Raw genomic sequence first — 16027 nt, forward strand, 5'->3', positions numbered from 1 at the left:
ATGGGACAGAACATCAGCAAAGTAGCTGCACTCCATTGTTGACGCTTTTTTTTTTTATGGTCTTAGCTCTGTCTCACAACCTCCGCTCCGTTGCTGACACCCTTTTTATGGCCTCGCTTGCTAGGGCCACAGAAAACGTGACCAACAAAGGTCTGTAGAGGGTCCCGTAAAGAGCCATCACTTTAAACAAGAGGAGAGAGAGAAAGAAAGAGAAGTGTGCTCACAAATAGTTGCCGTACCTGCTGGCAGTGCTGCCCGAGGAACTGCCCCTGGGTTTGCTGAGGTTGAGGGGCGTGTCCGAGTCGGGCGCCGGGTCCGGCGCCGCGCTCGGGGTTGGCGTCCGGTTCCCGGACCCGACGGACGCGGGACTCGGGCCACCGGGCCCCAACCGCACCGTGGGCGTGAGCGGGCTTCCGGACAGCGGCAGCAGCGGCCCGGCGCCAGAGACCCACGGCTGGAGCGGGGACATGGCGGCCTGCGGGACGCCGGAGAAGAGGACGTTCGGGTATGAGATGGGACTCCTCGGCCAACAAAGTTTAAGTCATGTTCAGAAGGTTTGTGGCAGGCTCAAAATTTATTTCACAAAGGTCGTATAAGACTTGAAGGTTCAACTCCAAAACGAATGCTTTCAAATACTCGTGTTTTTTTTTGTTTTTTTTTTCGCGAACAGTTGAGGAATAGAATAGACCAAATATATATTAAATGATTATATGTATTATATTCATTGATCATTGATTCTTGTATATTTCTGTATACGTATTTGCATGTGTGTGTGTGCGTGTGCGTGTGTGTGTGTGTGTGTGTGTATAAAATCAACCCGCTGTTTCTCCGAAACACGCGTCTGTGTTGCAACAAAGCGAGATCCGCAAAAGCGCGGCGTCCACTCCGCGAATGTCGCTTCTCCACAGTTCAGCGGTGCCCAAGGAGAAGCGCACTTGACGGAGCTGACTGGCTCCTCGAGACGGCCCAAGGAATGAGAAACGTCGTGGAACTTGCAGGGACTGCGGGTGTCCGATACAAAGGTGCAGTAAACAGTACATAGTACACTATTCGAATCAATACAAAAGGCGAGAGCCCTAGCATTGTTTGGTAGAAACGATGCAGCAATCACAATGCTGAAAAAGGCGTTGAACGCCGGCCCCTGTGAGAAGCGGCCTTTGGAGATTACACACTGCCAGTAGCAATGGTTCAACCTACTGACACGCAAAGTTCACGTGGCATCTTTGTGAAAGGTTGGGGGAGCCATAATATTGCTTGAGCTCCGAAGATAAGAAATTGCATTTTTCCCTGTGACAGTATCAGTAGGGAGTTTTAACAAGTTGTTTTACAGCGAAGCTGGTTATGGCTAGGGTTCCGTGTATTTTTCATGTGCGACATCAAAAACTCGCGCGACCTCTTTGTCGTCGTTCTAAGCGCTAGCGTGCCTACTTTCCTTCCGTTCTCCCGGGGTGGCGGTCCCGTCGCGCGTGTCTAGTTTCCATCCGGCTCCTCAGGGCGGCGATAGTTCGTACCTTCGTTCAAAATTCTGTGTCACGTCTGTGTCGTGTGCTAAACAGCTTCGCTGGTCATTTACCTTCACAGAGTGGAATAGCTCATGTTTGGAGCGCACGGTTCCGAAATCATGAACGGCGCAGCTGCTTTGTTCCTTGAAAACCTGTGTAAAATTTAACGCGTTTTAGCGAATCGTAAAGCTCGCGCAACCGTTTAAACGATTATGATTGCGCTCGACCACCAGTGCCATTTCGTAGCAAACATATGAAACGTTCTGTAGTGTGCAAAACTGTGGCTCCCGTTTCGCTGCGCACACTGTCGTAAACAAGACGGCCGAGGTAACTTTTACCGGTCGGATTCAAGAGCTCCGAAGCGAGATAGAGTAAAATGTGTCCGAACGACCACAAAAGTAGGTGACGTGTCTCTATCTTCTTGAACTTGAACGATCGTTCACGTCGTGTGCCATAGAACCAAATCATTTCGTCTGCTCGCGGTTGCCACGGCGGCTCGTTAGTACGGACCACGAAAATTTAACCACGCGTGTAGTTTACAGCGTTCACGATCGCTTGCTCTTGTGAGTAGTCTTCGCAAATATTTGATTCAACCTCTCGGACGGAGCAAAGAGTAGCAGGATGGCAAATTGCCTCCTGCTGCGGTAAGTCTAACGCTCGGGTTGACCGGCGGAGTTGATCGTCATTTCGCATGGTCCCCGAGTCGTGAACGGTGCTGGCTGCGTTGCGGTCTTGAGGTGGCGACTACATCGGCCGGACAGAAGCGCATCCCGAAGCCCCCAACGACTCGCTGAAACTCTTACCAAGAATGGAGACCTCTTTCTCAGTCTCCACGCTCAATCGTACTGGATCTGGTCTGTTGGTCTTATGCGAACATTACTCCCTAACAAAGAGCCGCTCGACTAATTTCTGTTACTTGACGCTACAATACATTACTCGGAAGGGGGAGTTAAGCTATGTTAACGTGCCCAAAACTGAGTTCCTGCAGAAACATGGAAACCGCTCAAAATGATGAAAGGGTTATTTTAAGGGTCACTCTAGAATTGATGACGGTATAAATGACCAAAGTCATCTTTTCATTATTATTAGTGGTTTTGTAGAAGCAGCTTTGTACACATAATTCCAAAAAGTGGTGGACAGTGATAGAGGGGGATGACTTCTTTGAAAGTAAATCAATTCAATTTTCCGCTTTCCGTGATATATGTACACATACAGTATTTGCGTTGCCTTTAACATTATCAACTGCATGCTGTACACTCGTGGCATATCATGCAACTGAAAATCTTATGCTAAGTTGTGCAGTGAAAGCGAATTTAATGACTTGTGCTTCCATCCGTTATCGTCAATTTGGAGTCAAGAGCGCGTGTAATCTTTAAACCGGTGAAGAGACAAGGCTCGTTAAAAACCAAAAAACCGGTTCCTCAGAACACGGCTCCTTGCAAATACAAACAAACAAACGAAAAAGAACGAAAAAAAAAGGAGTTGAAGTGAGTAAGTGAAAGAGGCATCCGGAAACATCAACGTCAATTCCACCAACGCAAACGCCGTTTTACTCAAACAGCGCGAAGGGGAAAAGGGGAAATCATACGATATCCCCCCTCCCAACATTCCCACGCCGGAACAAGGGTACATTGAGAAGCAAGGAGTTTTAAAATCTAAAAAATAGGTTTAAAAAAAGGCACAGTTTAAGTCGAAACTCGCGGGTCGGGAACGCCGGAGAACAAATAATAAAAAAGGCACCTTTCCCCAAAAACAAGGAAATACGGAAGATGTATTCCCTTTTTTACCCGCGCCTCTTCCCCATATCCGCCTCACTTACACAAGTCCCGCTTGGTCGAGGCACCTCGGAGTGGTTTTCTTTTTTTCCCCAAGAGCAGCGACTACAATCGAATTGTTGCGCGCAGTAGGGGGCCACTACTGCACGGTAGGTAGGAAAAGCAGAACAAACTGGTCCCAGCGCATACACGAAGCACTGAATGCCTGCATATTTGATGCCAGAGAGGCATTGGCGAATCGCGGGGAATAAGAACCTAGCAGGCGTTCGCGTGTATCTATCTGTGTACTCCGTTCATCCCTACGGGCTGACAGTGTTGGAAAAGCTGCGCACTCGTTGGAGCAGTCGTACGTATAGTTTTCGCCACGTGTTCACGCTCCTTCCGCACCGTACCCCACGTGCAGAAAGCGGTGACGAAAGGGAGGCGGCCGCTGATTGGTCCGGCGGGCGCGTAGCTCCCACCGTACTGTCGGCTTTGGGGCGAACGGAGTATGCAGTACTTTCCCGTTTTCGCTGCAGCGGCTGGCTGGCTAAGTGCGCAAAAAGGGCGGCTGCTTTTGTGCCGGCGCGCCGGTTCCTCTTATGCATCGGCTTCTTCCCCCGTTTCTAGCGTTCTTGTCACTTATTCATTCATCCCCGGGAAGAACCGCTTTGTGCTGATCCAATCGCGGAAATTTTCTCTCCCCCCGCTCCGTCCCCTCCCGCTTCACGTGGATTGCGAACGACCGAAAAACCCGCTGCTGGCGGCTGAACCCGTTTGTCGGTGACTCCGCGCGATGCGACTTGGCAACGTATTCTCGAATTCTCGTCAAAAATCAAGGGTCTCGTGATGCGTTATTTGGAATTCTGTATCGGTTAATGCTCCAGTCTGATTGGCCGAGGGGCGATAATAAGAGGATCGAGACTCGCCACGCCCAAAGTGGCCACCGCTGCAACAACGGCCATTTTGGGCTTTAAAACGGCCTCCACCGGCCGCGTGCATCAACACGGCCGTCGGTGTATACCGGCGGCACCGTTAATAAAAGTCTTACGTTTAAGGAACCTAGTAAACGTGTTCCTTGGGTTGTTGTGTAAAGGCCTTATCAAATGAAGGAACGTCTCGCAAGAACACGTGCGCGACACCGGAGAGCCGTTACCGACATAGGCGTTGTAGGTAAATGGATGGGTGAACGTCAGATGCTATTACCTACCGAGGTTAATTATGGTGATGATGGTACCCGTGCAGCGTTTCATACACGTTTTCACCTAAACACTGCATGGTGAGAGACATGCGGTTGCAAAGCACGAGTAAACACTCAGACAACCTCTAGATGTGTAGAAGGTCTTGCTGTGCCTCGACGACCCCAACGGGAACTTGCCGACCAGCGAGTGATCAAATAGTTTCCTGACTTCCACTCGTGCGTACGTATACAAATGCCGTCAGTGTTTTTTTCAAGCAGTAGCTTTATGTGGGATCCCTGCACGGACCTTGCTTGCTCGTGTTGATGTTGGTCGCACCATAGCAAGGCCATGAAAGATGGTGTCAGCCCATTCATTGCATTTAAACGTTTCTTTTTTTTTTTTTTTTGTAAATTTGCAAACTTTTCTCTTTTTATGTTTAATGGCACATTGTTACAATCCTGCATAAGAGACCCCCGTTCGTTCGTAGGTGTTCAAAGTTCGGTCATGGCATTTCGCCGGTAAAATGGAAAGTAAAAATACAGAGCAAACGTTAGGACAGATGAGAGGATGCCGATAGCTTGGAAAAGAATCCGAGGAAGCCGCCCTGAGAACCGTCGCCCCTGGCAACAGCCTCCGTGAAAGAGGGCCATATTTCTTGTCAACGGCATTGCCGGTCGGCTATTTCGAGGGGTCGCCGCCGCGCCACGACACACCACCGTTGCCCGGAAATTGGGAAAACGAACAGAAAACAAAAGGCAAACGAAACGAAAAGACACTCAAAGAAATGCGAAGACCATAGGCGGCGATCTGCCGCGCGCCGAACTGTCTGGCACTTCGACACGGCGACTCCTCCTCCTTTGACACGTCACTGTCTCGCCTCTTGTGCGCCGTCGCACCGCACGAGAACACCACCGTGACGCGATTTGCGAAGCCAAAAGTCCATTTGATCCCTTTTTGTGGTTTTGGAACTTCATTCAGGGTGCGCGTTTAAAGTCGTGCGCGTTCATTTCACGGTCATCGCACGCTTCAGTTTGTGACTGACGTAGACGTGGCGAGCGTATCAGTTGTCGCCGCCCTCTTGTCACCCATAAAATGTCATCTGTTGCGCTGAAAAAAAAAAAAAAAAAAAAAGACAAAAAGAACAACCGTACAGGAAACGATATGAACACGGATGCAAACGGGAGTTATGCTCAGAGCCATCTCCTCTGCATATCGTGCATATATTTTCGTTAGAATTTGTCAAATTTACATCTAAGAATAATGCAAGGACTCGACAAAAACAACCGCTTTTTGCATTCAAAGCGTTCTTTTTTTTTTGTGTGTGTGTTAAAGTTTCTGCCTCTCCGGCCAAGAACAGGCTCCATTCGAAAGCTTGTCATTTATTAAACTTGGAAGTTATGAACAGTAAGGCGAAAATTTAGTTTGTGCACGCTGGGCTCTTCTTCGTGCGCTACATTTAGGCAATGGATGTTCCGGTGTTTCTTTACAAGGAAAATTGTCGGGTGTATTTGGGTTTTTATTCATTTTTCAAACGTCGGTGTATTTTGTTTATTTATTTCGGGCAAATGCTAAAAAAAAAACTAAAAAAAAAACGCAAAAAAACAACGGAGATTATCGGTGAAGAAAGCTCACAAAGCTATGAGTTTACGAAAGAAACAGTCCAAGCTTTAGCGAAAATTTCCAGAAATTGGTGCTTTTCAGTTTTAATTTGTTTTTGTATTTTTGACACCAACGGTAGTTTATCGGCGTTTTCCGGTTATAGCCGATTTTGTATTTCTTACACCAACGATTGTAAACTGTGTTTTTAGGTTAAACCCGGAAAATATACTACCTAGTTATGTTCTCTTTAAATCGGCAAGTAAAAAGGGGGTTCTCATTTCACTCGGTAAAAACGGGGAGAAGTCGGATTTATCTAAAAAGTCATTTCATATTGTGGATATAAACATTTAGGAAGGCTGGAAATCCCGTTTGCACATGACTCATTGTCAGAATATATATTTAACAATCATAGCACCCTCTTCGTGGGCCCTCGCAAGCATTTGTTGTTCATCTGTTGAAAGAATAGACACAGTTGCCAAACTCTTGAGGAACGGAATCCCCTATCAACTTGGTATGGATTGGACTGGGATATGGCGGCTGGACCCCTTGTATCAGGCTATCATATTAAAAATAAAAAGTATATAGTCAAAACAGAGCAAAAAGATATTATAAGCCTAAGCTTTTAATATCTTCCTTTCTTTCTGGCAACTACTGTAGAGTAAGTGTTGCCAGACTGGAGGGAGGAAAAAAAAAGGGGGGGGGGGGGTGATTCTGCAAACCCTCTATCAATTTAGGAACAGTGTCTGAGATACACTGTACCTGAGACACATGAGGTAGAAAGAAGAGGATGCGACATACCGGCTCGAGCCAGCCAAACGGGAAAATCCAGGTGAAGACGGATGTAGAGGTCGCGGTCGCTGGGAACGCCCCCAAGGGTGTCCTTTTCGTCCAATAGCGTCTTTTGGTCTCATCCGTTTTTGGTCATCGTTGGGGGCGTGTACCTCGAAACCGGTAGTTTCCCCCGGCTTCCCCCCTGGTGGCGTTATGTCCCCTCCAGTAGCTTCCTACTTCCATGCTGAGACTGTATAGATATATACTATTAGTCTATTATAGAGATCGTCTCGGTGTAACCGCTATACACCGTCTACCCATTAAGGCTCATTCGGGGGTTCCCCCAGTTCCGAAGTGACAGCTCATGTCTTGTTTTACGACCATCTCCCAGCGCCTACCTGCCAATTAACGGGTCTTATTTTTCCTTTATGCCACGAAACTTCAGTTGAGAGTGCGCCTTGTGTCGTTGTCTTCGTGTCTCGGTCCGTATTTTTTCGGCGCTTTATACCCTTTGAGGACCATCATTAGGTATTCCTGCAAGTGGCACCAAAAGATGTTCCAGTAGCCGCGATGGCTTGCACTTATTCTCATCGCAGGGGTTTAGTATAACTGGGCACTTGGGTTTTGTGGGAGCGGTTACACGAGCCCACGCAAAGCAAGCGGTGCATACCTACCGAAGACCAGGAGCGCCCAACCGAGCCGGCTTTGCAAAGCGCCCAGATACATGTCCGAGTCTTCCCCCTCGCAATGAAGGTAGGCCGGTACCAGCCCGCGAGAGGGATGAGAAGCGAACCCTCGGGGGGTTTGCGCCGTATCCCTCCATAATTCAATCGGGGACTGCATTAGGCCATTAAATATTAACGGGGCAAAACGCGGAGTCGTCAACAATGGGATGCGGCGGCGGGGGCGGGTGGCGCCCGGAGCCGCCCGCTCTCTTCACTCACTGTCGGTGCGCGGAAGCAACCGCGCTTTGCCCACCACTTACCGGGCGGAACCTTTGATTCCGACATTCTCCCAACAAGGGCGCCCCCTTCCTTGCCAGAGCCGCCACTTTATCGTCTTTGTTTGCCTTCTTTATCCTTAGTCAGTACGGGCGTGCGAATGTCGGTTCAAATTGCATAGCATCACTACTATAAGTCATAGCTTCAACACTCAATAACAAATGGTATGACGTGATATTTCCTCGCATTGAAAAATGTAAGAAATGACGCGGCGTTACTCGATTCGAACCGCTATTCGCACGAAGACCCCTACTAATTAGCTCTGAACAACTTAAAAAAAAAAACAAAAAAAAAAAACACGTTTAGTAGTTTTTATTTTTTTGTAAAGGCTGTGTTTTAACTTTTACAACGTAGCTATGGTAGCTCACAATTTGCATAAAAAATCAATAGTACTACAGAGAGACAAAATGTCCTACGTGCCCAAATTTCTAATAGTGGACATCTTATTTGTCTCTTAAGACATCTTGTCTCTTTCGGTCTTTGACCACAAGTGGACAGAAGCTCGTGCCCCTTCACAATTTCGGAAAGACGTCTGTAGAAAGAAAGGAAAGTGTGTCTGTGTGTGCGGGGGGTTGTCTGTTTAGCCCGAAGCGACGGGGGACGTCACATGGGATTCCTGCCGGTCCTCATTGTTCTTCGCCGCTCACTTGAAGCGGGGGCTCTCGGGGCAGTTCCCGATACATTCCGGCGGATTCGAGCAGCCCACTTGGCTTCTGCGACGACGACGGCGCTATTTCGGGGTCCCCTTTACGACCGCTCCGAAGGGCCACGTTACAGTCGTAACCCGCGTGGCGAAAGAGCCCCGCGGCTTCCCCAGCGTTTACGCGCCCCGGGCCAGAAGAAAGGCGCCGCAGCAGGAGGGACATTACGGCCGAGAGGCAGACATGGGCACGTGCTGCCGCAGGGCACGGTGATGTGCCGCGATGGCCCGAGGGGAACCCTCCAATGTCCCCCTCCCCCCTCCCCCCAGCTTCCGTCCCGAAGTACACGTGGGAGTTCTTAAGCTCGGAAAAAAGTTTCCTCTGCACCTTGTTTCCAAGGGACACTCCAGGCTCCAGGGTTCGGAACTGACGCCATGTGTGTGAGACCGTGCTAGTTGTTCTAGTTCGAAAGGGAACCGGAGTCTGCCCAAAAATGCGGAAATTCTAGTCGTTTTTTTTTTGTTTTTTTTTTTTGTATACATATATAATTGTATGTACTGACAAGACAGAGGTGGTATACGAGAAGGTGGGCGCGCACCCGATTTTTAAAGGTTTTGCCCCCTCCATCTGAAAGTCGGAACAGTAACAGACAGCTTAAAAAAAACCTAAAAAGAAAAAAAAAAGTTTTTTTTTTTACTCAGTTTGGTTGAGACGCAAGTGTCAAAAAATTAATTTTACGCGAAAAATAATATTGAGCAATATTGACGGCACGAGACGCGATTTAGTCGATAGTCACCTTCTTTTCACTTGTTTTCTCTCTCCGCATTTCGCACGTGTGGAGGAGAGGTGAATAGGCGTGGCCACTGCGTTGAGGTGGAGAGTGTATGGCCATCTCGTTGAGGCGGAAATAATGTATGACCATTCCGTGACGTCATAAATTTTACACGAAGAATTTAATCTCGTGCCTTCAATATAGCACTAATTCTTTTTTTCGCGTAAAATTCATTTCTTGACACGCGTGTCCCTACCTGTTTTATAAGAAACGCAGGAAGTGGGCGGTTCTTAGGTTTACGGTTCTTGCTTAGTGGTGCATTCTTCAGCGTTCCTATCGCCATCATGCATGCCGCAATTTCATTCGCTGCGCAGCACTGACAAGGTGCTCGGGACTCCCCCCGCCTGGCATTTCTCTTAGTGTCCATAGTTTTCTTTTTTGAAAATACGCGCTAAACGCAGAAAAGCTCCGATAGCTGACTCGCGAGGTTTCCGTTTTGTTCACCGCCTATGCACCTGCTGTGTCGTACCACGCCTGACGTCGCCTCGTTCGCGCAGTTTCTTTACCATATGACGTCATGTTGCACCGTGACGTCATATGACCGCATAACGTCACGCGCCGAGACGCGAGGAAACTGCCTGCATTAGAGACATAAACAAACAAAACATATAAACTCCCGCTCGTTCCAAAGCCCCGCGTAACCTAACAAACAAAACAACAATAAAAAAGTGCGTTGTTTGGCTTACTGGATCGCAACCGAAGGATCGTGGGTTCGGATTCCGCCTAAAATTCTTCAAATTTTTTCTTAAGGCGAAATAATTACTTTATAGAGTGAAATCAAATGAGACACGCGGCCACCTTTAATTCGCGTTACATGTCATGTTTTTTTTAATAACTTTCATTCCACGCGTGACGTCGCGTTTCGCGTGAGCGTTGTGGATTGTTTGAAATTCCCGCCTGATGTCATGTGGCTGTGACGTCATGACCCTATCGACCAATCAGGATTTTCGCGGCACGCCGGATTTTCCGCGACACGAGCTCCTTAATGCTATCACGTTAATATTGAATCCGAAAACACGGTATTAATGTGTGTGTGTTTTTTTTTTTAAACAAGCGAGGAGTGCGACGGAGTTACACCGTTCAATTTGCTGGGCGATGTTTCAGTGTGAGAACGAAAGAAACAGTATACCTATACCACGTACCACGTCATGACATATCAAATTTAAGGGGATAAAGTACCGGGATAAATAAAAGATCTGGAAAGGCAAGGACGTCGAACTGAAGTGTGACGGATGAGACTGCGCAGAAGACGGAGGGCTCTTCAAAGTGGAGCAATTAGACCAGTGTCCCGCGGAAACTTGATCGGAGCGGGGTACGTTGCAGCTTCCGGCCCAGTCCTAACCCTACGGCGGTGGTCCGGATACTGAACATGGCTTCTTCTCGCGGCAACGACTGGCGCCTAGTAACGGTTCCTCCTCAGAGCCGCGATCATCGGTGCGTAATTTGTCTCCGAGTGTCGTGAAATGAGCGAGACGTTGTTTCGAGTGCATTTTGATCGCTGTCTTTTATGATGGGATTTCTAATAGTGCCATTATCACATCGCTATATTGATATTAGATGTAACTTTACGTAGGGGCCGGGGGAAGGGGACCTGTGCTGTGTTCATTCTTACTAGAAAATGTTTGTGCAACAAAACTACGTAGAAGGTAAGGTCAAGGAACCAGAAGTATCCAACGACAATGAGAACCGAAACATACTGAAGAAACGTAGGCTAAAAGGACAATACATTTTTGTATGGTTCTTGTTGTTGACTTCTGACACGGATATACTACACCAGATCACCTGCGCGCTTAATGCCATTTTGTAAAGCTAAATAAGTATATGGACTTGCGTTACATAGCCCTAGTATTACCACAAGGTTTTTTTTTTTTTTTAAATTAAAACAAAATCAGATTACTAAACAGATAGGCCAGGCCCCACAGCCCGTTCATGTAAGGAGTGATGTTCTTAATACTCAAACATATACAGGCATATCTAGGGTGGGGGTATTGATCGATTAACCTACCGATTATTCGATGAATGGTTTAATCGCGATTAATTTTTTAACGGTTAGTCGGTAAAGTTTTGAAGAACCTAAATATATAAAAATTCAGCGCTTTCACCACGCAGACGTGGTGGAGTACACCTTTATGAAGGGCAAACTTCAGGTGAAATTTTAACCTGAAGTAAACTTAGGGTCGAGATTTGTAACTCCAGACAATTGCAGAAGGTTGCACGTGTGCTGTCCACTTTAACTCCGTTCGAGTGTCCGTTTAGCGCAGCAGTGGCTATTGCGAACAATCGAGGGGGGTCGCCTTTGCCGCAGAATATCAACGAACCTCTTTGCCTCACGCAGCTGAAGTGATAATCTTTGAGAGTGAGTGTTCCTGAACTGTTCTAAACTACACATAGAGGTTGATTTGAAATCCAAATTGTATATTTCGCCGTCACATATTCAACAAAGGCCAACATTTTTCAACATATACATTATGCATGTAGATAAATAAGACCGATCAATCAATCCATTAAAAAGTTGCGATAATCGGGTTAAAAGTTTTAATCGACGCGCAGCCCAAGTTATACTTGTATTTAGACACGGTCAAGCCGAAAAAGCCAACCGGAGTCGGCGGCAGACAACAACCGAACATGCAACATGAATTGACCTTCGAGCGGGACGGCATGCCCAGGGTGGAATGAGACCATGCGATCGGAGTGCAAAACCAAGAACAAACGGACATGGCGCCAGAGCAGTAGCAACATGTCGACTTCACAGATCACGGTACGACATCGGGGGTCGGGGACGAATACAGCGTGCCGGGTGTGCAATGGCATGCGGCGGGCGGAATGGCTTCGTTTACCGTTGGCGGGGTGTGCGCAGCCGTGGGCGAAGAGACAGGCCTGGCCGGTACTCTGGGCAGAGTCGCCTCCAGCATGGGCATCAGTAGGAAGCCCTTGGACACGGAGGCGGCGGCCAAGTATTGGCCGCTCAGCCGGGCCTACGATCGGGGCACAGGGCGTCAGGATTCACCCATCTTGCTACCAATGTTCGTTTCCGTCAATCGGTCATTTATCGACAGACGTAGCTGTTCACGGACTACTTATCGAACAGAGCCGTAGGCTTCGTGCACTTCGCATTCTGCTGCTAGGCTGGCGTTCGCAATCTGCCAGCTATGGGCTAGAGTTGCGTTCATCTGTGCCCAAACTTCGACTTTGGCTGTTATGGCACTTCCTATTTCATATTGCATGCGCCTCTTCCAGAGCGAACGGGCCAACCAGCAAAATTTAAAGAAACCAGAAATGATTTTTTAACTTCTTCCTCCTCAACCCAAAAGTGAAATGAGAAATCACGCGGTCGTGAAGTGCTTGGGCACCGGAACGATGACTCCAAGCTTCCATCGTCTTAAGCACACACTCATTGGCCGCGAAGACGAATTCAATTCGTCGACGGATTGATTGTTGACAAGAGCATACGTCCGTGTGACACAGTGCTCGTGTCCAAAGCGGCTCCCTCGCTCGGCTGGGAGAGCATCCGTTTCTGGTAGAAAGGAATACTTTACGTAACGGCCACATGATTTTACATGTTGGTGGCCGAGTCCGGTCTAGTCGAGGAGGAAAGCAGACGAACGTTTTCATCTTTCCCTGTGTGTGCGAAAATGGAAGCAATAAAACGAAAATGGATTCCTGCTCCGGGTTTTATGAACATTGCAGATGAATTGGGGGTCTTCATTTGGAGAAAGCTGAAAAATCATTTCATGGTCCCTTTAAGGTTAACCTTTGAGCCACGAAGGATCCCGGGAACGTTGCAGTCTGCCAAGCGAGTGTCTTCGCGCTTGTCGCGATCTAGTCTTTAACCTACTACCGCCTTTCTAATAAATGTCATAACCAATCATCATTATTTAAATGTTTGCACTTGTTATTTATAACTCGGTGAACACGGTGGCAGGTTAGCAGGCGCACTCGCCTAAAGCCGGGTAACATTGCTCGTGCATCATACAAAAGACTGCCAACACGAATCACCGCAATATTCATCGTTCGAATACCCCGTGCCACGTTTCTCCCTGAACTCATTGCCATGCGGCATTCAAAGCACGGATCTCGCGGGGACTCGCGTTCAAATCTGTATGCAGACCGTCTTTTGTGTGACGTATAAACAATGTAATTCGGGATTTTTTTTTACTTTTGTTAAAGGAGCTGTGCAACGATATTCAATGGGAATGTTTTTCTCTCTACACGAGCTTACTGGCACACCTGGGACTCAAGGATACTCACACGGAACGCCCCTGGTCAAGAAACTCCTTTGTTGCGGTGTAATTTCAAGGACAAAAGCGATCATTTTCATTCAATCTCTCCTTTGCAAAATTTGATGACGTAACTCGGGGATCGCAGTACACCCAAGTGACGATATTCGAATGCGGTTCATAGATTGGACTCGAGCATTGCGTGGGCACTCGACTTGGGCTCGTGATAATTGCTAGCTCGAGAAGCATTCGGGTTGTGACCCGTGTCCAATCGCTGCAACGACGACAACAGCCGAGCCATAACAATGTCTGGAACTCAGCGCGTGTCCTGCGCTTTGCCAACCCCAGCGCGTGGCTATGATCAACTCTGGCGGCATATAATCGGCTCCAGATCACGTGGCCGCTTGTTCTGGCTGCGAGTTGAGGGGGTGAACGCTGCTCGTTTTTCTTTAATTTTTTTCTGGGACTTCTATTGCGTGGGGTGAAAAACGAACGCGTGTTTCATAGGTCATTAACGTTAGGGATCCGTTTTAAGCGGTATTTGCGCAAAGTACAAAAATTGTTGCGTAGCTCCTTTAAGCACGGAGCCGTGTGCGCCCTGTTTTTTGTACAAATAACTAACTTATCACTTACGTTCTTTGTGAATTGACACACGCCCGTGTCGTAGTTGTTCTTTGGAAGTGCTACCAAGTGGCGTAATTCAACGACTTGTTGGTCATAACTTGGCAAACGGTGGAAGCTGCGGCCTCCGCGAGCCAACCAGAGTGATTGAAGGCCTGACAGCTCTCCACAGCATGAATAGACTTCGACAGAACATTGTCACGTGCCTCACACTGAGGCCCTGATTGGCTCCCCGATGTCTGCTAAGTTATGTCGAGACGGAAAACCATAGTTGCGATCAAGGCTGTCACAACGTGGTCCTGCCGTATTTCCGAACAGATTTCATCAACCACAGCTCAGCTTTGCCAGAGGCGGTTCGCGATAATAAGCTAAGAAAATGCGAATCACAGAAAAGTCATGTAGGTTGGCAGAACCGACACGATCGTGCGGGAGAGACGCTTCCAGGCGAACGCCACAACGTCTCCCTCAGCGAACTTCGCAAGGGGGTACCTCATCGACCCGAGATAATATGCCGGCGGACTCCGCGATGCAAGGCCCAGACACACGCCTCGATCAGACATCGATTTGTGGTCTACTCGCGGTGTCGGATCCAGTGGCGCGAGAAGTGTACAACGCGAGCACATGCAGGCAACACGACGACGCCGAGGCAACAGCGGCAGCCCGCGCTGGCGAATCAATAGCACGGGGGAGCCCCAGCACGGTGAAGAAGGGGCGGGAGGAAAAAGCGAGCAGTGCGTGCGCTCTCCCGAGAGCACACCGGGGTCCAGGAAACAACTGGGCCGAAGATGAAGGATGACTGGGCGAAATTAGCGCCTCTGGTCGGGAAGGCATAATTCTGCCATTAGGAGGCGAAGAACCATTTGTCACGGCAGGATCGAGTAGAGAGAGACACACAGGGGTGCGCTAGAGTGGTAGGTGTGCAGGCCGACGTTTGCTCCAAGTCGCACAAAATAAGAGGAAACCGTCGACAGGCGAACCGACCCAAGACTCGGCTCAGTCCGCTCGCTGTGATTTCCGATCGGTTCGGTGCGCCGCGATGCAAATGACGCGCGCGGACAAGGCGACGGGAAGGAGCGGCGAAAGGGAGACACTCTTTCGATGACAGAGCGTGTTGAGCATGAACATTACGCAGTAGATGAACCAACTGTCATCTTAGTGCTGGGCCCTCGTCAAGCGGCACTTGCTGCAGCCATTTGCCACAACCATCAGCATTCTTGTAAAAATAAAAATAAAATGTAAACGAACACGCAAAGTGTGCTGTGATTGGCAGCGGAAGCTGCCGTATTGAGGAAAGGCACCTTGAAGTAGATTTGTCGTCGGCCACTTGCAATGGGCTTTGCTTTCCGTGAACTTGATGTAGGAAACGTGTGTGAGGAGATGTGTGCTTCGGCGGAACGATTGTGCAAGATGCTGGATGTGTTTAAAAAAAATAAACGTGATGTTTTCTTTCATTTGTTTTAACATTTTTTAGAACGGGAGCGCTCGTGATCGCGCCTGCGGTGGAAGAAGTGAAAGTATGCACGCGAGCTATTCGGCAGAGGCGCGGTGAGCACAGGAGAACGGAACCTGGGTGGCGGCAGTGGGGAGGCGAGGGAGCGTGTCAGCACACACAGCGCGACCACGTGGGTATTTTGCAGCGGCTGCTGCCAGAAGGGTAGGGTGTTTTCTCTGCGATCTCGTGGGGTTTTGGGAAGAGGGCGGCCTACAGGGGGGTAGAAAAGCTTACCGGAGAAAAACTCACCGGAGAAAAGCTCACCGCAAAACCGGCAGATACGTAGAAAAGCATTCACCGGCCTTTGAGTGGATGCAAAAAAAAGCTGAACGATTTTTTTTTTCTTTTTTAGCTACGTGGATTGTGCGTCACACGCGGCAATTTAACGCAATCAGAATTCGTCATTTCATTAAATA

The 16027-nt window shown here is 48.5% G+C and overlaps 1 protein-coding gene across 14 annotated transcripts in view; it reads right to left on the bottom strand.

Moving 5' to 3' along the window:
• LOC8042907 (transcription factor SOX-6) overlaps positions 1–16027 on the bottom strand; it is a 295892-nt gene that overhangs the window by 27049 nt on the left and 252816 nt on the right. For 6 of the 14 annotated variants that reach the window (XM_040222528.3, XM_040222525.2, XM_040222526.2 and 3 more), the window contains 2 exons: positions 12119–12256; positions 225–475 (listed from right to left, as the gene is read on the bottom strand). In XM_040222528.3, coding sequence (XP_040078462.2) covers positions 225–475; positions 12119–12256 — 389 coding nt within the window. The remainder of the gene's footprint in view (positions 1–224; positions 476–12118; positions 12257–16027) is intronic. The other 8 variants (XM_040498473.2, XM_040498475.2, XM_040498472.2 and 5 more) reach the window with 3 other exon arrangements.

This window comes from Ixodes scapularis, unplaced genomic scaffold (genome assembly GCF_016920785.2).
Source record: "Ixodes scapularis isolate PalLabHiFi unplaced genomic scaffold, ASM1692078v2 PGA_scaffold7__128_contigs__length_106722199, whole genome shotgun sequence".
Classification (NCBI taxonomy): Eukaryota; Metazoa; Arthropoda; class Arachnida; order Ixodida; family Ixodidae; genus Ixodes; species Ixodes scapularis.